The 26,194-nt window shown below is 39.5% G+C and overlaps 1 protein-coding gene across 11 annotated transcripts in view; it reads right to left on the reverse strand.

Moving 5' to 3' along the window:
- Window positions 1–30: 30 nt before the first annotated feature.
- The window catches only part of ZCWPW1 (zinc finger CW-type and PWWP domain containing 1), a 41,779-nt gene continuing 15,615 nt past the window's right edge, over window positions 31–26,194 (reverse strand). For 10 of the 11 annotated variants that reach the window (XM_057748558.1, XM_057748555.1, XM_057748554.1 and 7 more), the window contains 10 exons: window positions 25,377–25,493; window positions 24,505–24,625; window positions 23,805–23,880; window positions 23,298–23,402; window positions 22,258–22,341; window positions 21,581–21,647; window positions 21,072–21,178; window positions 2,146–2,206; window positions 1,545–1,679; window positions 31–983 (listed from right to left, as the gene is read on the reverse strand). In XM_057748558.1, the coding sequence (XP_057604541.1) occupies window positions 664–983; window positions 1,545–1,679; window positions 2,146–2,206; window positions 21,072–21,178; window positions 21,581–21,647; window positions 22,258–22,341; window positions 23,298–23,402; window positions 23,805–23,880; window positions 24,505–24,625; window positions 25,377–25,493 (1,193 nt within the window). In that variant the 3' untranslated portion in view covers window positions 31–663. The remainder of the gene's footprint in view (window positions 984–1,544; window positions 1,680–2,145; window positions 2,207–21,071; window positions 21,179–21,580; window positions 21,648–22,257; window positions 22,342–23,297; window positions 23,403–23,804; window positions 23,881–24,504; window positions 24,626–25,376; window positions 25,494–26,194) is intronic. The other variant, XM_057748559.1, reaches the window with a different exon arrangement.

A 26,194-nucleotide genomic window follows, 5' to 3' on the forward strand; every position in this document is an offset into this window, starting at 1 on the left:
TTTGTCCAAAAGTTAACCATAATACACAGCTCACACCAAGATCCCTCCCCTAGTACTTTGTTCAGTAACTGCCTCAGGCCAGGGACCAATAAATCCCCAAAGGCTGGTAGCCAGTCCAAAACCGAAGGTCTGTCTCCTAATGTAACCGTTCTCCTCTCCTTAGGATAATAACTGGCACGTATTGTATTAGTGCTTCACATGCATGACCTCATTTCAGCATCATCAACCACCCTATATGGCACTGGAGGTACCACTTGAGGCAGGATAACAAGACCCAGAATGGTCACAGTGCTTTTCCCAAGACCGTGTTGCTAGTAAGTGGCTGAGGCAGGATTTGAGCCCAGACCTGCCCTTCTCGACGTCCTTCTCCCAGGACTCAGGTGTCATCACCTTCCCAGATCCCTATACCGACAGGCCTCCCACCAGAAAGCACGATGTGCCGCAGTGACACGGAGGAGGAGAAAAAAAAAAGCCAAAAGAAAGTACGTGGTTGAGAATAAACCAGGTTACTGGTTTATTAACATAAACTGCACAACTCTGACTTTAGCCAACTAACCAGTGAACAACCCCAAACTTATCAGCTTCTCAGGGATCCTCTGAGAGGCTCTCCCTCCTGCTCCCAGAGAAGGGGTGAGAGAGCAGGAAGGAGGTGCCAGCCCACAGCTATTCCTCACAGAAGGCCACGGCGAGCTCCCCTGCGTCGTATCTGTGCTGCGGCTCCTCCCTCTGCTCCAGCTCTTCTCCAACATCCTCCATGAGTTGGTCCAGGTCCAGGTCACTGGCGTCTCCATCGTCAGAAGGGACACTTCCAGCCTCCTGAGGCCGTAGCTCTTGGGGTCCAGGCCCTTCTTTCCCTCCCACAGGACAGACTCTGCGAGGAGCTGGTGGGGTCAGGACCTCCGGCACTATTCTAGCTTCCTTTTCCTCAGACAAGTTGTTTACTGGGGTCTTGCTTTGGGGAGCTTTAAATTTTTTCTTAAGGCCTAAATGAAAAAGTGACAAAACTGAGAGTCTTACTGGGTGATCTATCCTCGCCTTTTACAAGTCAAACTCCTAAATTTCTATTTCCAAAACCATGTCTGGAAAAGATGAGCTTTCTCGATAGGAAGAAAATGGGGTTTGGAGTCAGAAAGACTTGGATCCATAGGCTAGACGTGGATCTTGAGCAAACTTTAAACCCTTTGAACCTCAGTCTCCTTATCTTTAAAATGGCAAATATCCAGTCATAGAGATACTGAAAGAATTAAAGGGAACAAGTATGGAAGTATCCATCTAGCCAGCCCAGGGAAATATCAGTAAGTGTTAGTTCCCACCTCCTTAGCATTCTCCTATCCCTGAATCAAATCAAATAATAACCATCAAATGTTTCTACAGTGTGTGTTGTTTCTACAATTTGGATGACACCTTTTTGGCCAAATTTTGAGGGTTTTTTTTTTTTTTTTAAGTAATGAAAAGATGTGAAATTGTTAAGAAATGACTGAAGGAGGGAAAATGTAGACATGAACCTCATTTCCTCACAGTTTTTCCCAAGTCTTGGGCCTTACCTGGCTGCTCAGGTTCTGAATTCCCATGCCCTTTTTTCCTTCCTGTTATGGGTACAGGTGGAGTTGCAGATTCATTTCCCAGAGATCTCTTCATTGTCTTCCTTTGAGGGGTCCCCTCTCGTCCATCTGCTCCACCTGCATCAGCCCCAACCATGAAGGACACTGTTTTACTTCTCACTGAGTGACAGTGTGGCTAGGGTCCATAGACTCCCCACATTCAGTCTCCGCCCTGCATCTTCTGCTCATTTTCAATCTAGTGAGTCCTCTTAGTTCCTTTCTTTTCCCCAAATATTTCCTTTATTCCCCTCTAGGATTTCTTCTCTTTATAGTTCACCTCAGCGCCTGCCTTTTCCAAGAAGTCATCCTTCTTAGCTAAGAATTTAAAACATTCATTCTACCTTTAACCTAAGATTTTATAATTCAAGTCACAGAAGTGAGAAGGCAATAGCTTCCCTGATGACATTAGCATGAGCCTTGCCTGTTTTCTCAGGTTCAGGAGCTGAAACATCAGTAAGACCCAGCCACCTGGAGACCCTCCCACTCTCTGCTTCTGCCCTGCCTTAACTGTAGTACATGTCTCATTTCCAACTGTCTTGCTTACCTCTTGCCTTGGGTTTTTTTGTCTGAATTTTGGCTGGCTTAGGACTAGGCAAAGTTGGATCCTGAGAAAAATAAGGAGAGCAAAATAAGAAAATATAAATGAAGTCACATAATTGTGATTTAATAGAGTAGGATGCTACAGAAATGATGGGTGCACTTAAGGGAATTCAAATTAGGTTCTATGAGTCTGATACAATTTAAATCAATGACAACAAAGATAAAAATGTCCACCCTTCCCATTCTATTTGTTATTAGTCAACACAAGGCTGTATGCACAAGAGGAGGAAATAAAGTTAGGCCACAAACAAGATAAAAACTGGTAAATTAAAAATTAAAAGAGAAAGTGAAAAATCTACATTTCAGAATTTCTGGTTTCCAGTTCTACACCTAAAAAGCTTGGAAGTCGTAACTGTGTTCTAACAACAACTAAAAAGCTGAACAGACAGAAATACCAACAACTCTGCTTAGATCCATAATAACAGTGAGGACACACAGAAAACCTCTGCCCTTAAAAATGAAGATACACAGGCAAATACAGGGAGTCATGGCTTATCAGAACATACACTCACAAGCAGAAACCACCAAAAGAACTAGTGCCAGCACAGGAAAACCTCAACAGGAATAAATGAATTGCTGTGTGGACAAGTCTGAGAGTTAAAAACTCCAGGGATACCCAGTCATGGGGGCTTCTCATGACTTTTGTGAGTTTTACCTCCAGGAGCCCAACCAAATTCTCATAGAAAAATGTCAGAGAAAAATTCCTTCATTCTTCCAGCAGGGAGAGAGGAAAAAGAACCATTTTGAAATATACCAGGACATTCTGTTCTTAACAAGACCTGCCTTCAGGAGAAACCAGTTAACCAGAGCCTAACCTACTGGGTTGTTAACAGAGCCTAACTGTCCTGGGGGTAGGAAAACACCCAACTCCAGCCCACTCTAACCACCCTGTCCCACCTAAGGGGGTGGGAAAAAACTAAGAAATACTGTGAAGTTTACAGTGCAGAGGCATAAGGTCATTAATAGATTTAGACTAATCACAGGATATGGAACACTTCCCCTCCCTTTACACCTTACCACCACATTACTAAAGGTAAATTTACACATTACTAAAGGTATACTTTTTACCTGGTAAATCATGTCTAGCAATCAAGAAAAAAGCTACATGGCATATTAAAAGGCAAGAAACACAACCTGAAGAGACAGAGCAAGTATCAAAACCAAACATGGTATAGAATTATCAGATTGGAGGGCTTCCTAGGTGGCGCAGTGGTTAAGAATCTGCCTGCCAGTGCAGGGGACACGGGTTCGATCCCTGCTCCAGGAAGATCCCACATGCCGCAGAGCAACTAAGCCTGTGCGCCACAACTATTGAGTCTGTGCTCTAGAGCCCATGAGCCACAACTATTAAGCCCATGTGCTGCAACTACTGAAGCCCATGTGCCTAGAGCCTGTGCTCCACAACAAGAGAAGCCACGGCAATGAGGAGCCCGCACACCCAAACGAAGATTAGCCCCCACTCACCACAACTAAAAGAAAGCCCGTGCACAGCAAAAAAAAGACCCAACACAGCCAATTAAATAAATTAATTAATTAAAAAAAAAGGAATTATCAGATTGGAAATTTAAAGCAAATATGATTAATATACAAAGGGCTGTAAAGGATAAAGTAGACAGCATGCAAGAACAGATGAGCAGATAGGATTAAGATGGAGGAGTAGGAGGACGTGCACTCACTCCCTCTTGCAAAAGCACCGGAATTACAACTAAATGCTGAACAATCATCGACAGAAAGACACTGGAACTCACCAAAAAAGACATCCCACATCAAGAGACTAAGGAGAAGCTGCAATGAGACGATAGGAGGGGCGCAATCGCATTAAAATCAAATCCCATAAATGCTAGGTAGGTGACTCACAAACTGGAGAACAGTTATACTGCAGAAGTCCACCCACTAAAGTGAGGGTTCTGAGCCCCACGTCTGGCTTCCCAACCTGGGAGTCCAGCAACAGGAGGAGGAATCCCCAGATAATCAGACTTTGAAAGCCAGCCAGATTTGATTGCAGGACCTCCACAGGACTGGGGGAAACAGAGACTCCACTCTTGGAGGGCACACAAAGAAGTGTGCTCACCAGGACCCGGGGGAAGGAGCAGTGACCCCATAGGAGACTGAACCAGACCTACCTGCTGGTGTTGGAGGGTTGCCTGCAGAGGTGGGGGGCAGCTGTGGCTCAATGAGGAGACAGGCACTGGCAGCAGGGGTTCTGGGAAGTGTTCATTGGCGTGAACCCTCCCAGAGTCCACCATTAGCCCCACCAAAGAGCCTGTAAGCTCCAGTGCTAAGTAGCCTCAGGCCAAACAACCAACAAGGTGTGAACACAGCCCCACCCATTAGCAGACAAGCAGATTAAAGTTTTATTGAGCTCTGCCCACCAAATTGGATTAAAGTCTTACTCTGCTCCACCCACCCAGCCCTACCCACCATCAGTCCCTCCCATCAGGAAGCACGCATGAGCCTCCTAGATAGCTTCCTCCACAAGAGAGCAGACAGCAGTATCAAGCAGTATCAGCAGTATTTCGTCTTGTGGAACTGAAAACCACAGCCACAGAAAGATAGAGAAAATGAAAAAGCAGAGGACTTTGTACCACATGAAGGGACAGGATAAAACACCAGAAAAACAACTAAATGAAGAGGAGATAGGCACCCTTACAGAAAAAGAATTCAGAATAATGATGGTGAAGTTGATCCAGGACTTTGAAAAAAGACTGGATGCAAAGATCAAAAAGTTTACCAAAGACCTAGAAGAATTAAAGACCAAACAAACAGAGATATGTAACACAATAACTGAAATGAAAAATACACTAGAAGGAACCAATAGCAGATTAACTGAGGCAGAAGGGCGAATAAGTGAGCTGGAAGACAGAATGGTGATAATCACTGATGTGGAAAAGAATAAGGAAAAAAGAGTGAAAAGAACTGAAGACAGCCTAAGAGACCTCTGGGACAATGTTAAACGCACCAACATTCGCATTATAGGGGTCCCAGAAGGAGAAGAGAGAGAGAAAGGACCTGAGAAAATATTGGAAGAGATTATAGTTGAAAACTTCCCTAACATGAGAAAGGAAATAGCTTCCCAAGTCCAGGAAGTGCAGAGAGTCCCAGGCAGGATAAACCCAAGGAGAAACACACCAAGACATATAGTAGTCAAATGGACAAAAATTAAAGACAGAGAAAAGTTATTAAAAACAACAAGGGAAAAACGACAAATAACATACAAGGGAACTCCCATAAGGGTAACAGGTGATTTCTCAGCAGAAACTCTGCAAGCCAGAAGGGAGTGGCATGATATATTTCAAGTGATGAAAGGGAAGAATCTACAGCCAAGAATACTCTACCCAGCAAGGATCTCATTCAGATTCGACAGAGAAATCAAAAGCTTTACAGACAAGCAACAGCTAAGAGAATTCAGCACCACCAAACCAGCCCTACAACAAATGCTAAAGGAACTTCTCTAAGTGGGAAACATAAGAGAAGAAGAGGACCTACAAAAACAAAAACAAAACAATTAAGAAAATGGTAATAGGAACATACATATCAATAATTACCTTGAATGTAAATGGACTAAATGCCCCAATCAAAAGACACAGACTGGCTGAATGGATACAAAAACAAGACCCATATATATGCTGTCTACAAGAGACCCACTTCAGACCTAGGGACACATACAGACGGAAAGTGAGGGGATGGAAAAAGATATTCCATGCAAATGAAAATCAAGAGAAAGCTGGAGTAGCAATAGTCATATCAGATAAAATAGACTTTACAATAAAAAATGTTACAAGAGACAAGAAGGGACATTACATAAAGATCGAGGGATCCATCCAAGAAGAGGAGATAACAATTATAAATACATATGCACCCAATACAGGAGCACCTCAATATGTAAGGCAAATGCTAACAACTATGAAAGAGGAAATGCAAGGCAGAAATAGAGACACAGATGTAGAGAACAAACACATGGACACCAAGTGGGGAAAGCGGGGAGGGTTGGGGGGGGATGAACTGGGAGATTGGGATACCAAATTGTACACTCTAAATACAAGCTGTTTATTGTCTGTTAACTGTATCTCAATAAAAGTTCTTAAAAAAAAATAAAAAACAGATGAGCAGGACTTCCCTGGTTGCACAGTGGTTAAGAATCCGCCTGCTATTGCAGGGGACAAAGGTTCAAGCCCTGCTTGTGGAAGATCCCACATGCCTCAGAGCAACTAAGCCCGTGTGCCACAACTACTGAGCCTGTGCTCCAGAGCCCGCAAGCCATAACTATTGAGCCGGTGTGCTGCAGCTACTGAAGCCCATGCACCTAGAGCCCATGCACCGCAACAAGAGAAGCCACCACACTGAGAAGCCCGTGCACCACAATGAAGAGTAGCCCCACTTACCACAACTAGAGAAAGCCCATGAGCAGCAACGAAGACCCCCAAAAAGATAATAACAAAATAAAATAAATTAAATTTAAAAAAAAAACAGATGAGCAGTGTAAGCAAAGAGAAGGAAATCCTAAGAACAAATCAAAAGGAAATGCTAGGGATCAAAAACACTGTAACTAAAACGAAGAATGCCTTTGATGGGCTTATTAGTAGGCTGGTCACAGTTGGGGAAAGAATCTCTGAACTTTAGAATATCTCAAAAGAAACCTTCAAAACTGAAAATCAAAGAGAACAAAGACTGGGAAAAAAAAAAAACACAATATCCAGGGGTTGCAGGACAACAACAGAATGTATAAATATGTGTAACAGGAATATCAGAGGAGAAGAAAAAGGGAAATATTGAAAACAATAATGACTGAGAATTTCCCAAATTAATCTCAGACACCAAACCAGAGATCCAGGAAGCTCAGAGAACACTAAGAAGGTTAAATGCCAAACAACCACACCAAGGCATATTATTTTCAAACTGCAGAAAATTGAAGATAAAGTCCTGAAAGAAGCCAAAGGAAAAAAAACTTACCTGATATCCTAAGGAAGGGGAGAAAATGGAATCATATAAAATGCTCAAGCAAAACTACAAAAGGCAGAAAAAGAATGGAAGACAAAAATAGGAAGAAAGAACAAGGGCAACGAGTAGAAAATAGTAACTAATATTGTAAATAATCTAACTGTATTAATAATTACATTGCAAATCAACAGTCTAAATGACTGTCTAAAATGACCAATTAAAAGACTGTCTGAATGGATCACACTGTAAAACTCCTAGAGGAAAACGTAGGAAGAACACTCTTCGACGTAAATAACAGCAAGATCTTTTTTGATCCACCCCCTAGAGTAATGGAAATAAAAACAAAAATAAATAAGCGGGACCTAATGAAACGTCAAAGCTTCTGCACAGTGAAGGAAACTATAAGCAAGATGAAAAGACAACCCTCAGAATGGGAGAAAATATTTGCAAATGAATCAACAGACAAAGGATTAATCCCCAAAATATATAAACAGTTCATCCAGCTCAATATCAAAAAAACAAACAACCCAATCAAAAAATGGGCAGAAGACCTAAATAGGCATTTCTCCAAAGAAGACATACGGATGGCCAAGGGGAACATGAAAAGCTGCTAAACACCACTAATTATTAGAGAAATGCAAATCAAAACTACAATGAGGTATCACCTCACACTGGTGAGAATGGGCATCATCAGAAAATCTACTAACAGTAAATGCTGGAGAGGGTGTGGAGAAAAGGGAACGCTCTTGCACTGTTGGTGGGAATGTAGATTGATACAGCCACTATGGAGAACAGTATGGATGTTCCTTGCAAAACTAAAAATAGAACTACCATATGACCCAGCAATCCCACTGCTGGGCATATACCCAGAGAACACCACAATTCAAAAAGACACATGCACTCCAATGTTCATTGCAGCACTATTTACAACAGCCAGGACATGGAAGCAACCTAAATGTCCATCAACAGATGAATGGATAAAAAAGATGTGGTATATATATACAATGGAATATTACTCAGCTGTAAAAAGCAATGAAACTGGGACATTTTTAGAGACATGGATGGACCTAGAGACTGTCATACAGAGTGAAGTGTGTCAGAAAGAGAAAAACAAATATTGTATATTAACACATATATGTGGCCTATATAAAAATGGTACAAATCAACCAGTTTGCAAGGCAGAAATAGAGACACAGATGTAGAGAACAAACATATGGACACCAAATGGGGAAAGTGGGGAGGGTTGGGGGGGAATGAATTGGGAGACTGGGATACCAAATAGTACACTCTAAATATATGCAGTTTATTGTATGTTAACTGTATCTCAATAAAAGTTCTTAAAGAATAAAAAAAAAAAAAGATTGTCTGAATGGATCAAAAAACAAGACCCAACTATACATTGCCTACAAGAAACCCACTTTAAATATAAAGACACATAGAGATTATAAAAGTAAATGGATGGAGAAAAATATACCATGTTAACACTAATCAAAAGAAAGCAGGAGTAGCTATATATTAATTTCAGACAGGGCAAACTTCAAAGCAAGTAAAGTTATCAGGGATAAAGAAGGGGCATTACATAATGATAAATGGGTTAATTCTCCAATAACACATAACAATCCTTAAAGTGTATGCACCTAACAAGAGAACACCAAACTACAAGAGGCAAAAACTGACAGAAATGCAAAGAGAAATAACTGATTCCACTATCACAGTTGGAGATTTCAACAACCCTCTATCAGAGATGGACAGGTTCAGCAGCCAGAAAATCAGTGAGGACATAGTTGAACTCAATAATACCATCAATCAACTGGATATAACTGACATCTATAGACTACTTCATCCAACAACAGTAGAATACACATTCTTCTCAAACTCACATGGAGCACTCACCAAGACTGACCACATTCTGGGCCATAAAATACAACTTTAAAAGAATAGAAATCATACTATGTTCTCATACCACAACGGAATTAACAGAAAGGTAACTGGAAAAATCCCAAAATATGTGGATATTAAACAACACACTTCTAAATAACACAGGTCAAAGAAAAAAATCTCAAGAGAAATTTTTTAACATACTGAACTAAATGAAATGAAAACACAACTTATCAAAATTTGTGGGATGCAGTGAAAGCAGTGCTTAGTGGGAAATTTATAGCATTGAATGATATGTTAAAAAAGAAGAAAGAGCTAAAATCAATAATCTAGGTTTCAACCTTAGGAAACTAGAAAAACTAGAAAAAACTAGAAAAACTAGAAAAAGAGCAAGTTAAATCCAAAGTAAGCAGAAGAAAAAAATATAATTAGACCATAAATCAATGAAATTGAAAACAGGAAATCCACAGAGAAAAATCAACAAAAACTAAAAGTTGGTTCTTTGAAAAGATCAATAAAATTGATAAGCCTCTAGCTAGGCTAAGAGAAAAGAGAGAGGAAACGAATTAACATCAAAAATTAAAGAGGCAACATCACTATAGACCCCATGGACATTAAAGGACTAATAAAAGAATACTACAAAGAATGCTATGCCCACAGATTTGATAACCAAGATGAAATGGACCACTTCCTTAAAAGACACAATCTGCCAAAACTTACACAAGAAGAAATAGACAACTTGAATAGGCCTGTATCTAATAAAGAAATTGAATCAATAATTAATATCCTTCCAAAACAGAAAGCACCAGGCCTGGATGGGTTCACTGTGAATTTTACCAAACATTTAGGAAACAAACTATACCAATTTATAATCTCTTTCAGAGGATAGAAGCAGAAAGAATATTTCCTGACTGATTCTATGAGGCCAGCATTAACCTAATACTGAAACCAGACAAAGACATTACAAGAAAACTATAGACCAATATCTCTTATGAAGAGATATAAAAATCCTCAACAACACATTTGCAAATCAAATCCAACAACGTATAAAAAAAATTATACACCATGAACAAGTGGGCTTTATCCAAGGCATGCAAAGCTGGTTCAACATTTCAAAACTAATTCATATAATCCATCACATCAACAGGCTAAAAAAGAAAAATCATGTGATCACATCAATAGATACGGGAAAAGTATTTGACAAAATCCAACACCCATTCATGATAAAAATTCTCAGTAAATAAGGAATAGAGAGTAACTTCAACTTGATAAAGAATATATACACAAAACCTATAACTAACATCATACTTAATGGTGAGAAACTAGAAGCTTTCCCACTAAGATCAAGAACAAGGCAAGGAATTGGGAGATTGGGATGCCAAATTGTACACCGTAAATATATGCAGTTTACTGTATGTTAACTGTATCTCAATAAAAGTTCTTAAAAAAAAAAAAAAGAACAAGGCAAGGATGTCCCCTCTCACCACTTCTTTTCAACATCATACTGGAAGTTCTAGCTCATGCAATAAGACAAAGGAGATAAAAGGTATAGAGACTGAGAAGGAAGAAATGAAATTGTGTTTGCAGGTGACATGACTGTCTATGCAGAAAATCCAAAAGTATCAACTAAAAACTCCAGGAACTAATAAGTGATTGCAGCAAGGCTGTAGGACATAAGATTAATATACAAAAGTTCATCACTTTTCTACATACCAGCAATGAGCAAGTGGAATTTGATATTAAAAAACACATTTATAAACCATGTATACTAGCACCAAAAAAATTAAATACTTAGGTGTAAATCTCACAAAATATGTACAACATCTGTATGAGGAAAACTACAAAACTCTGATGAATGAAATAAGAAAAACTAAGTAAATGGAGAAATGGTCCATGTTTGTAGATAGGAAGACTCAATATTGTCAAGATGTTGGTTTTTCCCAGCTTGATCTATAGAATCAATGCAACTTCAATCAAAACTCCAGCAAGTTATCTTGTGGATATCAACAAACTAATTCTAAAGATATATGGAAAAACAAAAGACCTAGAATAGCCAATACATTATTGAAGGAGAAGGACAAAATTGGGGGACTGATTCTATTCAACTTCAAGATTTAGTGTAAAGCTACCGTAATCAAGACAGGATGATACTGGTAAAAGAACAGACAAATAGATCAATGGAACAGACTAGAGAGCCCAGAAATAGACTCAGATAAATACAGTCAGCTGACCTTTGATAAAGAAGCAAAGGCAATACAATGGAGCGAAGACAATCTTTTCAACAAATAGTGCTGGAACTACAAAAAAATTAATCTAGGCACAGATCATACACCCCTCATAAAAATTAATTCAAAATGTATTATAGATCTCAGTGTAAAAGATAAGACTATAAAACTCCTAGAAGAGAACACAGGAGAAAATCTGGATGACCTTGGGTATGGCAATGAGTTTTTATATACAACACCAAAGGCACAATCCATAAAAGAAATAATTGATAGGCTGGACTCCATTAAAATTAAAAACTTCTGCTCTGTGAATGACAATGTCAAGGGATTGAGAAGACAAGCCACGACTGAGAGAAAGACAAGACCAAACTGAGAGAAAAAAGACACATGATAAAGGACTACTACTTAAAATATACAAAGACAGATGAACTTATTTACAAAACAGAAATAGACCCACAGATATACAAGGGTGAGTCAAAAATTATCCGCACTCTGGTTATATTAAAACTTCTATAAATTCTACAGCCAGAGTGCAGATAATTTTTGACTCATCCTAGGAAACAAACATGGTTACCAAAGGGGAAAGGGGGGAAGGATAAATTAAGAGGTTGGGATTAATATATATATACACTACTATATAGATAGATAACCAACAAGGACCTACTGTACAACACAATATTTTGTAATAACCTAAAAGGAAAAAGAATCTGAAAAAGAATATATATGTGTATGTATGTGTGTGTGTATAGACATATATATATATATATGGCACTGAATCACTGTGCTATACATATGAAACTAACAAGACATTGTAAATCAACTATACTTCAATAAAATAAAAAATAAAATAAAATATACAAAGAACTCATAAAACTTAACAATAAGAAAATAACTTAATTTAAAAATGGGCCATAGCTGAGCTGTGGCAGACGGGAAAGAGGGAGAAACACATGGAGGGTCCGCACCATGGCTCAGCATGCCCGGACTGAGACATTGATTCACAGCTGAACAGAGGGTCTGGGAGCTGGGACGTGGGAACTGGAGAACAGTTTCAGGGTGAGAACATTGTTGGCAGTGGGGAGAAGGACTGAGAGGACAGGAGGGAAGAAATCTGCAGTGGAGAGTGCCTACCGCGGAAAGCGGTGTGGCCATAGTGGCACCTGGATACTGCTGACTCACAAGCAGGGGGGAGGAGCCGCGGGTGTAGCCTCTCTCTCAGCGCCTGCGGTAGACAAAGGAAGGAGCCTTGTGGGCCTAGCTAACGCACTCAGGGATAACAAAGGTCCCCAGGCTGGGCTGGCCTAGGGTGCCTGCAGCCGAGAGCCAAAAGCCCGCAGAGTGGCCTAACTCTGGAGACATTCTGTTTACACCTGAGCCGCCGGCATCCCTCTGCAACAGGCACCGCCATGGCCGACTGAGCCGCCATGATGGAGGCAGGGCGCAATGGCGGAGTCATAGCAGGGGGGAAGAGCCACGGTTGGAGTCGCCCTCTTGGGCTGAGCCGCCCAAGCAGCCATGACCCAGGCAGGGCGCCACTGCTCACTCACTCCCAGGGGAAGGAGCCACTATTGTACCCTCTCTCTCCCCACACACCAGCACTCACAGACAAACAATAAAGGAAGCTCTGCTGGTCGCAGAATAATACAAAAAGCCCAAGGCGGGTAGGAGGACACTTACAGCTGAGACCCTGAGGAAACAAAAGTATTATTATTAATTCTATTGATCTGACCCATTCTGGGGTCAGTTCTAGTTTTTGTTTTTGGGTTTTTTTTTTTAATTACGATCTTAGTCCTAAGGGATCTACACATTTTATATTTTTTATTCTATTTTTTATTCTATTTTTATTTTTAGCCTTTTTATATATTTCTATTTCTAGCTAAGTTTTTTGTAGTGCTGACTATATCTCTCCTACCTTCTTTTCATCTCTATCTTTTATACATTTCTTTTTCTTTCTTTTTCTTTTCATATTTCCAGTCACACTACGCTCTTCTGTTGCCCTGTCTTCTATCCTTTTTTAGTTTATTTTATCTTAATATACTTATAAGCAATATTATCAGTCTGCTCTGTTTCCTTGCTTTATTCTCCAGATAACACACTGCTTTGGTATTTATTATTAGGTTTTGTCTTTATCTTAGTTCTAAGTATAACTGTCTGATTTCATTCTGAAAATCTTCAGTCTGTCTGGTGGTACTCTTGCTCTTTATTATATTTGATCTTAGCTTTCAAAATCTCCCTGGATTTGTGTTTGTGTGTGTGTGGTGTTTTTTTATTTCTTTGTTTGTTTTTGCTTTTGTTTTTGTTTTCTTCTGTTTTGGTTTTGAATTTCTGTTGGCTTTCTCTTTGACTGTCTGATAGCATACTGGGGTTCTACTGTCAGGTCTTTCTAGTGCCTTATGTTCTATTGGATTCAGTATTTGTGTGTCTTATACATGTATGTGTTTCCTTGACTTGGTATTTGTTTGACTCAACACTCTGCCATTAGTCTGGGGCTTGGACAGTCTTCTTTAAACCCCTTTATTGCCGGGACAAGCAACCTCTGAAGTTTGGACTACTATGAGAAAACAAAGAAACACCATGCAGGCAAAGCAGCAGGAGAAAAAACCCACAAGACCAAATAAATGAAGAGGAAATAGGAAAACTGCCTGAAAAAGAATTCAGAGTAATGATAGTAAAGATAGTACAAAATTTCAATAACAAAATACAGAAAATACAAGAAACAGTTAATAAAGACTCAGAAGAACTAAAGAGCAAACAAACAGTAACGGACAACAAAATAACTGAAATTAAAAATACTCTAGATGGTATAAACAGCAGAATAACTGAGGCAGAAGAACAAATAAGTGAGTTGGAAGATAGAATGGGGGAAATAGCTGCCACAGAGCAGGAAAGAGAAAAAAGAATAAAAAGAATGGAAGATAGTCTCAGAGACCTTGGTGACAACATCAAGTGCACCAATATTCAAATCATAGGCATCCCAGAAGAAGAAGAAAAAAAGAAAGGGTCTGAGAAAATATTTGAAGAGGTTATAGTGGAAAGCTTCCCCAACATGGGAAAGGAAATAATTAACCAAGTCCAAGAAGCACAGAGAGTCCCATACAGAATAAAACCAAGGAGAAATACACCAAGGCACATATTAATCAAACTAATGACAATTAAACACAAAGAAAAAATATTAAAAGCAGCAAGAGAAAAGCAACAAGTAACATATAAGGGAAAACCCATAAGGATAACAGCTGATCTTTCTGAAGAAACCCTGCAGGCCAGAAGGGAATGGCAGGATATACTGAAAGTCCTGAAAGAGAAAAACCTACAGCCAAGAATACTCTACCCAGCAAGAATCTCATTCAGATTTGACAGAGAAATCAAAAGCTTTACAGACAAGCATAAGTTAAGAGAATTCAGCACCACCAAACCAGCCTTACAACAAGTGCTAAAGGAACTTCTCTAACTAGGAAACACAAGAGAAGGAAAAGACCTACAAAAACAAACCCAAAACAATTAAGAAAAAGGTAATAGGAACACACATGTCAATAATCACCTTAAATGGAAATGGATTAAATGCTCCAACCAAAAGACACAGACTGGCTGAATGGATACAAAAACAAGACCCTTCTATATGCTGCCTACAAGAAACCCACTGCAGACCAAGGGATACATATAGACTGAAAGTAAAGGGATGGAAAAAGATATTCCATGCAAATAGAAGTCAAAAGAAAGCTGGAGTAGCAATACTCATATCAGACAAATTAGACTTTAAAATAAAGACTATTGCAAAAGACAAGGAAGGACACTCCACAATGATCAAGGGATCCATCCAAGAAGAACATATCACAATGGTAAATATCTATGCACCCAACATAGGAGCACCTCAATACATAAGGCAAATGCTAACAGCCATGAAAGGGGACATTGACAGGAACACAATAATAGTAGGAGACTTTAACACCCCACTTACATCAGCGGACAGATCATCCAAGCAGAAAATAAATAAGGACACACAAGCTTTAAATGACACATTAGACCATCTCCACTAAATTGATATTTATAGGACATTCCATCCAAAAATGACAGAATACACTTTCTTCTCAAGTGCACATGGAACATTCTCCAGGATAGATCACATCTTGGGTCACAAATCAAGCCTCGTTAAATTCAAGAAAATTGAAATTATATCAAGCATCTTCTCTGACCACAACGCCATGAAACTAGATATCAATTACAGGAAAAAAACTGTAAAAAATACAAACACATGGAGGCTAAACAATACATTATTAAACAACCAAGAAATCACTAAAGAAATCAAAGAGGAAATCGAAAAATATCTAGAAACAAATGACAATGAAAACACAACAACCCAAAACCTATGTGATGCAGTAAAAGCAGTTCTAAGAGGGACGTTTACAGCAATACAGTCCTACCTTAAGAAACAAGAAAAATATCGAATAAACAACCTAACCTTACACCTAAAACAATTAGAGAAAGAAGAACAAAGAAACCCCAAAGTGAGCAGAAGGAAAGAAATCATAAAGATCAGATCAGAAATAAATGAAAAAGAAAGGAAGGAAACAATAGCAAAGATTAATGAAACTAAAAGCTGGTTCTTTGAGAAGATAAAACTGATAAACCATTAGCCACACACATCAGGAAAAAAAGGGAGACGATGCAAATCAACAGAATTAGAAATGAAAAAGGAGAAGTAACAACTGACAACACAGAAATACAAAAGATCATGAGAGACTACTACAAGCAACTATATGCCAATAAATTAGATAACCTGGAAGAAATGGAAAAATTCTTAGAAAAGTACAATCTTCAAAGATGGAACAAGGAAGAAATAGAAAATAGGAACAGACCAATCACAAGTACGGAAATTGAGGCAGTGATTAAAAATCTCCCAACAAACAAAAGCCCAGGGCCAGATGGCTTTACAGGCAAATTCTATCAAACATTTAGAGAAGAGCTAACACCTATCCTTCTCAAACTCTTCCAAAATACGGCAGAAGGAGGAACACTCCCAAGCTCATTCTACGAGGCCACCTGATATCAAAACCAGGCAAAGATGTCACAAATAAAGAACATTACAGGCCAATATCACTGATGAATATAGATGCAAAAATCCTCAACAAAATACTAGCCAACAGAATCCAACAGCACATTAAAAAGATCATACACCATGATCAAGTGGGGTTTATCCCTGGGATGCAAGGATTCTTCAATATACGCAAATCAATCAACGTGATACATCATATCAACAAATTGAAGGATAAAAACCATATGATCATCTCAATAGATGCAGAAAAAGCTTTTCACAAAATTCAACATCCATTTATAATAAAAACTCTCCAGAAAATGGGCATAGAAGGAAATTACCTCAACATAATAAAAGCCATATATGAGAAACCAAAAGCCAACATCGTTCTAAATGGGGAAAAACTGAAAGAATTCCCTCTAAGAACAGGAACAAGACAAAGGTGTCCACTCTCACCATTATTATTCAACATAGTTTTGGAAGTGTTAGCCACAGCAATCAGAGAAGAAAATGAAATAAAAGGAATCCAAATTGGAAAAGAAGAAGTAAAATTGTCACTTTTTGCAGATGACATAATATTATACATAGAAAACCCTAAAGATGCTACCAGAAAACGGCTAGCACTAATTGATGAATTTAGTAAAGTAGAGGGATACAAAATTAAAGCACAGAAATCTCTTGCATTCCTATACACTAACAACAAAAAAGCAGAAAGAGAAATTAAGGAAACTCCCATTTACCATTGCAACAAAAAGAATAAAATACCTAGGAATAAACCTGCCTAAGGAGGCAAAAGACCTGTATGCAGAAAACTATAAGACACTGATGAAAGAAATCAAAGATGATACAAACAGGTGGAGAGACATACCATGTTCTTGATTTGGAAGAATCAACATTGTGAAAATGACTGTACTACCCAAAGCAATTTACAGATTCAACGCAATCCCTATCAAATTACCAATGGCATTTTTCACAGAACTAGAACAAGAAATCTTACGATTTGTATGGAAATGCAAAAGACGCCGAATAGCCAAAGCAATCTTGAGAAGGAAAGACGGAGTTGGTGGAATTAGGCTTCCTGACTTCAAACTATACTACAAGGCCACAGTGGTCAAGACAGTATGGTACTGACACAAAAACAGAAAGGAAGATCAATGAAACAGAATAGAGAACCCAGAGGTAAACCCAAGCACATATGGACACCTTATCTTTGACAAAGGAGGCAAGAATATACAATGGAAAAAAAGCCTCTTCAATAAGTGGTGCTGGGAAAATTGGACAGCTACATGTAAAAGAATGAAATTAGAACACTTCCTAACACCATACACAAAAATAAACTCAAAATGGATTAAAGACCTAAATGCAAGGCCAGACACTATAAAACTCCTAGAGGAAAACATAGTCAGAACACTCTATGACATCCATCAAAGCAAGATCCTTTTGGACCCACCTCCTAGAATCATGGAAATAAAATCAAGAATAAACAAATGGGACCTCATGAAACTTAAAAGCTTTTGCACAGCGAAAGAAACCATAAACAAGACAAGAAGGCAACCCTCAGAATGGGAGAAAATAGTTGCCAACGAAGCAACGGACAAAGGATTAATCTCCACAATATACAAGCAGCTCATGCAACTTAATACCGAAAAAGCAAATAACCCAATCCACAAATGGGCGGAAGACCTAAATAGACATTTCTCCAAAGAAGACATACAGATGGGCAACAAACACATGAAAAGATGCTCAACATCACTAATCATTAGAAAAATGCAAGTCAAAGCCACAATGAGGTATCATCTCACACCAGTCAGAATGGCCATCATCACAAAATCTAGAAACAACAAATGTTGGAGAGAGTGTGGAAAAAAAGGAACTCTCCTGCACTGTTGGTGGGAATGTAAGCTGGTACAGCCACTATGGAAAACAGTTTGGAGGTTCCTTAAAAAACTAAAAATAGAACTACCATATGATCCAGTAATCCCACTACTGGGCATATACCCAGAGAAAACCATAATCCCAAAAGATACATGTACCATAATGTTTATTGCAGCACCATTTACAATAGCCAGGACATGGAAGCAACCTAAATGCCCATCAACAAATGAATGGATAAAGAAGATATGGCATATATATATATACAATGGAATATTACTCAGCTATAAAAAGGAATGAAATGGAGCTATATGTAATGAGATGGATAGACCTAGAGTCTGTCATACAGAGTGAAGTAAGCCAGAAAGAGAAAAACAAATATTGTATGCTAACTCATATATACAGAACCAAAAAAAAAAATGGTACTGATGAACTCAGTGACAGGGCTAGAATAAGGATGCAGATGCACAGAATGGACTGGAGGACATGGGGTTGGGGGGCAGGGGGTGAAGGGGAAGCTGGGACGAAGTGAGAGAGTAGCATAGACATATATATACTACCAACTGTAAAACAGATAGCTAGTGGGAGGTTGCTGTATAACAAAGGGAAATCAACTCGATGATGGGTGATGCCTTAGAGGGCCAGGATGGGGAGGGTGGGGGGAGTCACAGGAGGGAGGGGATATGGGGATATGTGTATAAATACAGCTGATTTACTTTGGTGTACCTCATAAGCTGGTACAAGAATGTAAAGCAATTATATTCCAATAAAGAGCTAAAAAATAAAAATAAAATAAAAAATTAAAAAATTAAAATGGGCCATACACCTTAATGGACACCTCACCAAAGGAGATGTACAGATGGCCAATAAGAATATAAAAAGATGCTCCACATCATACATCATCAGGGAAATGCAACTTAAAACAACAAGATACCACTACACACCTATTAAAATGGCCAAAATCCAGAATACTGACAACATCAAATGCTGGCAAGGATGTGGAGCAATAGGAACTCTATCATTCATTGCTGGTGGGAATGTAAAATGGTACAGCCACTTTGGAAGACAGTTTGATGGTTTCTTACAAAACTAAACATACTCTTACCATACAATCTAGCAATTAAGCTCCCTGATATTTACCCAAAAGAGTTAAAAACTTATGTTCTGGGACTTCCTAGGTGGTGCAGTGGTTAAGAATCCTCCTGCCAATGCAGGGGACACAGGTTCGATCCCTGCCCCAGGAAGATACCATGTGCTACAGAGCAACTAAGCCTGTGCACCACAACTATTGAGCCTATGCTCTAGAGCCCGTGAGCCACAACTACTGAGCCCATGTGTCGCAACTACTGAAGCCCATGCGCCTAGAGCCCGTGCTCCGCAACAAGAGAGGCCACAACAATGAGGAGCCCATGCACCACAACAAAGAGTAGGCCCTGCTTTCTGCAACTAGAGAAAGCCCAGTGCAGCAACGAAGACCCAACACAACCAATAAAATAATCAAATAAATAAATTTATAAAAAACAAACAGAAATATAAACAAACAAATAAATAAATTCAAGAGCTTTCTCTTTAAAAAAAAAGCAACCTTATGTTCCGGTGATGACTTAGAGGGGTGGGATAGGGAGAGTGGGAAGGAGTTGCAGGAGGGAGGGGATATGGGGATATATGTATAAATACAGCTGATTCACTTTGTTGCACAGCAGAAACTGGCACAACAGTGTAAAGCAATTATACTCCAAAAAAGAGCTTAAAAAAAATAAAATAAATGTACTTCTTTAATGAAAAAAAAAAAACTTATGTTCCCACAAAACCATAGTTATAGTGGCTTTATCCATAACTGCTCAAACTTGGAAGCAACCAAGATGTCCTTCCATAGGTGAATGGGTAAATAAACTGTCATACATCCAGAAAAATACAATATTATTCAGCCAAAAAAATAATAATAAATGAGCTATCAAGCCATAAAAATACATGGAGGAAACTTAAATGCATAGTTGTAAGTGAAAGAAGTTAGTCTGAAAAGCCTACACATACTATATGATTCCCACCATATGGTATTTCAGAGACGGCAACATTATGGAGACAGTGAAAAAAGAAATCAGTGGTTGTCAGTGGTTGAGGGGTATGGGGGAAATCATGAGTAAATGGAACACGCAAGATTTTTAAGGCGGTAAAAATACTCTGTATGATACCATAATGATGGACATGTGTCAATATATGTTTGTCCAAGCTCATAGAACATACAACACCATGACTGAATCCTAATGTAAACTATGGACTTTGTATGGTTATGATGTGTCAATGTAGGTTCATCATTTGTAAGGAAATGCACCACTCTGGTGAGGGATGTTGATAACGGGGAGCCTACACATGTGTGGAGGCAGGAGGCACATGGGAACTCTCTGTATCTTCCTTTAAATTTTCCTGTGAACCTAAAACTGCTCTTAAAAAGTCTTTAAATATGAAAAATACCTGTATTTTATATGCCTGAAAATAGACTAAGGAAATAATGAATATCCTAAGTGTCCACACAGGGAAGAAAGGAGAGTGAAGAGAGGCAACCTGCTATTTTCTGAAATTTTTCCAGTAAGAACCAAAGAACTACACTAGGAACTGGGATTATAATAAAAAAATAAGTTCCTAGAGATATGAGATATTACAATAACTGAGGAAAGAGGTGACTCTCCTTCCCTGAAGACCCCTAAGAGATAAAACCAGCCAATCAGAGCTACCCTGATGCAGGGACAGGACGGTTCCTTAGAAAATATACAACGGTGAGTCAAAAAATTATCTGCACTCTGGCTGTAGAATTTATAGAAGTTTTAATGTAACTGGAGTGTGGATAATTTCTGACTCACCCTCGTAAACCCATGCAAACCAGCTGCTCTATAGCAATCTGATAAAAGGAATCCCCGAGATCAATCTTACTTTTTTCTCTTGCTCTTCCTCCTCCTCCTCCTCCTCCTCCAACTTTGGCTCTTCCTCTTCTTTCTCCAAGCAGGAATCTAAGCTGTTAGCCCCAGAGAACATTAAGTCTAGAAAAGGAATAGGAAGGAAAAAATTTATTTGATAAAATAGGTGATGAGTTAGTGGAGCTGTTCCCAGAGAATGTCTTCTAATTCTGCCTTTCATGTCCAAGTCATATTTTCTCCACAAAATCTGATCCTAGATTATCATGGTTCCACCCTTTTCAAAGTCCTATCACTATTTGACATGCACCCTCCCTCCCTACCCCCTTTTTTTCTCCATTCCTCTCTCTACCCAACTGTCCATCCATCCATCCTGCACACTTGGTCAACGGCATTCATAGAAAGCCTCCTATTATAGAATCCAGAACTAGGTTGATGACATTGGATATAAAATAAAAACTTCAGTAGCTGCCCTCATGAAGGAATCCCTTCCCTCTCTCTCTAGTCTTTAACCTCTACTTATCCTACCTTTTCCTTCCCCACCACTGTCAGATCCACTGTATCGGCTCCAGAAACCAAACAAGTTAACCCGCTCCTGAGGGAACCAAGAAACAAAAGCATCAACCACTACTCTCTCAGGGGCTATTTTTGCCCTCTGTCTTCGAGCTTTTTAGTTATAGAATTTATATTCATATTCCATACCATTTTCACTTGAAATTTCATATTAGATTTATCTAGATTTTTGTAGAGCTTACCTATTATAATGTTATAATATTATAATATATATTATTATTATAACTTCTTTTTCCAGTTAGTTTATAATTCAGTTAATAACTGGGAAGAGGAAATTCACTGTCATTCTCTACCCCACCCAAAGGCAGAATCTGAGGGTAAAAACTGACTCCACATAAAAGAGAGGATAAGGTACACACACCTGAGACTTTAAGTTACATAGGGTGGTGGGATTCCCCCTACCACAAACTGTCTCTGTTTAGACTGAGAAAAGATCCCATTGGTCCAAGGGTAGGGAAAAGAATGGGTGATTTAAGGAGTCAAGGGACTCTAGCCTGGGAAGAAAAAACTAGTTCTAGGACTAAGACTATGTAATGGGGAAGAACAGCTGGTTTTCTACAGTAGGGAATGTATGACTCGCTTTGTGTCCCAAGTCCCAAAGAGAAGCAGGTATGTGATCTAAACTTTCCCACCTGAATGTTGATCTGCTCTGCCTCTTGAGCCATCATCAGGGCTGCCCCCAGTTTCTGGCTACAGTCCTTATTCCTGCACTTTTTCTGAAATAAGATAAGATTAGAGTCAATGATAAACATTAGAGAAGTGACTCCAACATACTGCTACTCACCAGACATTATCTTTACATTTATTTCCAGTTTCTGGTATTGATATGATACTCTTATTCTTAACCTTTTGAGCTCAAGAGACACATTCCCCTCTTATACACAAACAAACCTTTCATCAATTTCTAGCAGTATTTTCAACCAACATTTTGGTGTCTTCTCCAAAGTAAAGCTCATGGAAATTTGTAAAGGTAAAATTAAAGTTCAGATGACTGCATTTTTAAGCTTCTCACAAATTTCTTTAGATCCAGCTGCTTGATTTATACTCACTGACTGATTTTCTAAGGTCCCTGAGCTCCTAGGCCTCTGATCATTTGTAAGGCGCATCGAACCCAAAGTGATGATAGGGAGGAAATATCATTTTGTTAATTCAGTGGTTCTCAACCAGGGGAGATTCCCCAACCCCCGCCCCCCGCCAGAAGATATCTGGCAATGTCTAGAGACAATTCTTTAGTTGTCACAACTAGGGTGAAGGGTCCTACGGGCTAAATGCCATTAGAGCTCAGGGATTCTGCTAAACATCCTTCAATGCCTAGGAAGCCACTACAACAAAAAATTATCTGTCCCAAAATGTCAAGTGTCGAGACTGAGAAACCCTGAGTTAACCGGTGCCTTCATTTCTATCACACCTGCTTTGGCTAAACTGTAGAAAACCATGGTCTTCAGGGAAGCCCTCTATCTGCAGACAGGAAAAGAGACTAAGAAAAATCATTATCTTGCTGCAATCCTGGTAGAAAGAAGTGTCCCTCATGAATAACCCCACCTTTGCATACTTAGTCAGATATGCAACTTTCTCCTGACACAGCTTTCCGTGGGAGAAACCAGGTTTAATAAAGGGAAGATTTAGTTTGTCAAGTTCCCTATATCACAACTGACCCCTGAGGGTTGCTCACCACTCCAGCTAGCTCCAGGGACAGCTCCTGGAAGTTCTTTAGCATGTTGACTGGGATCCAAGCACGAGAGACTGTTTCTCCAAAAAATGTCACATGGTACTTAGACTGTAATAAAAGATGGTTCTGTTATAGCCTCTTGTCCTTGTTCTTGCTTTGGCCCTCCAGCCAGAAAAGGCAGGAGAAGAACTGAGGATTCACAAGGAAGGAAGTGCTGGGCCTTTTCTGTTCCTTAATCTATCTATCCCACCTCATTCTACTGTTCTTCCATCCTGACCTCAGGAGTCCTAACCAAAGCATATTTATGAAAACATAAATGTCCTAGTAAATGAATAAATATTTAATTAGATATAAGTTTGCTTCTATATCTGTTTGTCACTCTAGCTAAACATCTGTTTCTGCTTGTGTCTGCCAGCTATGTCTATATTTCTAACTCTGTAAATCTGCTAGAATGGGTTTGTTCATTACTTTGGCCTGAGCACCTACCCACCCTGAACCAGGAAAACTCACCGGCAGGGAATCAAGATGAGAAGCAAAAAGAAAATACTCCCCGAGGTCAGGATCAGATTCTACCATGCCTGGCCACCTGGAGAAGACAGATGCACGTAGGGGATGGAAGAGAAGGGGTTAGATGAACAAAACACAAACTCATCAATATACATGTACTTAAAAGGGCAATATGTTTTGCAAATAAAGGATCCCCCAAATAGACTCCTCTGTCAACACTCCACAGTGATCACTATCAAATGATTGAAGTGACTTCCATCAATGTACAAAAAAGCTCAGAATCTTCCTAGCAAAAATATCTCATCCTTCTAGGCCTTCTGGCAACCCTAAGAACAAAATCTTCTGACTAGGGACATCTCCAAAGAAGAAACTACTCCACCCTTCCTTGTTCTCTTTCCTTTATATATCTCTCATTTCCCAATGTCTAAAAAAGTATCTTAGAACCACTCTTCTCTTTCTACCCATCCAGGTTAGAACTGTCTGACTCTTTTTTCCAGGGAGATACCACCTTCACCATGAAACCTCCAGAAAACAGGCTCTTTCAAAGCCTCCAAGCATAGTATTTTATATTCTCCCTCACCCATGCTCTTTCTAAGGCAAGTACCATTTCCATTATAAATCCCTTCCATTTCCTTCCCTTCCTGCTTGAATCTACCATTTCCAAGCTCATGAAGGATGCTCTGTCTCTGCCATGGCGCCCTACCAGGGGTAACCATATTGCTTGGCCCAGATGATGGATCCTGGGATGTAGGAGGCATAGGCCACTTCACTCTCATGTCCTGTCCAGGTCTCCTCAGGGATATCACAGCGGTTATACTCCAAATCTGCCAAAAAAGAGAAGGAATGAAGGGATGGAAAGAGCCTCATAAGGTGAAAATCTGGATGAGGGCAGAGGAGAGGACAAGAAGAAATTGGTATATGCAGCAGGTGGGACCAAAAGGACACCTGGGAGACAGGCATGGAGGAATAATAAAGACCCATGAAGGAAATGCAGCTAGAGCCAGGAGAAGTAGAAGTGTTGCCTCCTTACACTCTGTAGAAAGAGATTCCAAACTTCTACCTACATCCCATGTGTCTGACCCTACTTCCATCAGTGTAACATCATGAAGGTAATATTTCTCCGATATTCTGTTTTTTCGTCTGAAAAATAGTTGGGCTAGAATAGATCTTCATAATCTATTTCAAGTAGTTGCAAACATTCTAGAATTCTAAGCCACTGAGTCTCTCTCACTGGCTTTCCCCCATATATCCCATCCTATCCACCAACACAATACCAACAATCTAATCAGATTGACAGGGTCAAACCAATGCTGAAGAAGATGGAATTCACTCAGAATATACGTTTAGATTCCAGGACCCTCCCCACAACATAACTCTTCAGGCTGTCTTCCTCTAGCCCATTAGGCCAGATTCATCTTGATATGACAGCAAGATCCCTTCCCCTCCCCAAACACTAACTACAAGGACCCCTGGAGTTATAACTATACTTTTGTCATATTTCATCAAAAGGATGAAAGCAGGGAAAGAAAGGCAGGAACAATAAAAACTGAAAAAAACATTTCCACTCCATTCTACCTGTATTCTGGTCACAGGACCAATTATCTGGGAGAACTGAAGGGTCAATGTTCCCACGTAGCCGCCTCCATTTCTCACAGTTTGGGGAAGAACACTGGACCCAGACTAGACATTGACCTGTCACAGGAAAAAAGCCTGAAATAAGAGACTCAAAAATACGTTCTTCCTTCTTCAACTTAACTAAAATCAACATACTCCCTGCCACCATCCCCTCTGCCAGAATCACATAGCCTTAGAGATCAACTCATCCAATTCCTGACTTATAAATGGTAAAACCAAAAGCTCAGAGGAGATAACTGACTGCTAAAGATCAGTCTGAATTGGTGGCAAAGCTGAACTTAGAACCCAGGTCTCACATCTCAATCTTTCTTCTGTACCATGCTATCACATCTCCTCCCCCAGGGCAGAAAGGAGTGTTTCCTGTATTGACAATTCTTAAGAAGGTTATCTGATATATTTCTGGCTAGTGCCTCATTTCTCTGCTGGCATGTCACTAGTAAAAAGTTTTTCTGAAGGACTAACCAGCATCTCTTTTGTGCACAGCATCCAGAGTTCCTATTTCAACCTCAACAAATTAACCTGTCACCAAATCACCAAAATGCAGCCTTTGGGATCGACAGCCCTGAGTTCACCCTTCTCCAAAAAGACAGGTTTAAGTCTACCATTCCTCAATCAACTATTTACTTCAGGCCCTGCTCAAAGGCCAAACATTCCTTTTATCCATTACTTTCCAAACTCTCATCCCCACCTTTCTCTATCCCTACATCTTCTAAGATGACCCAATGCCCCACACAGCCTCTCCTCTCTCCCTCCCAAAC

Source organism: Hippopotamus amphibius, chromosome 9 (assembly GCF_030028045.1).
Source record: "Hippopotamus amphibius kiboko isolate mHipAmp2 chromosome 9, mHipAmp2.hap2, whole genome shotgun sequence".
Taxonomy (NCBI): Eukaryota; Metazoa; Chordata; class Mammalia; order Artiodactyla; family Hippopotamidae; genus Hippopotamus; species Hippopotamus amphibius.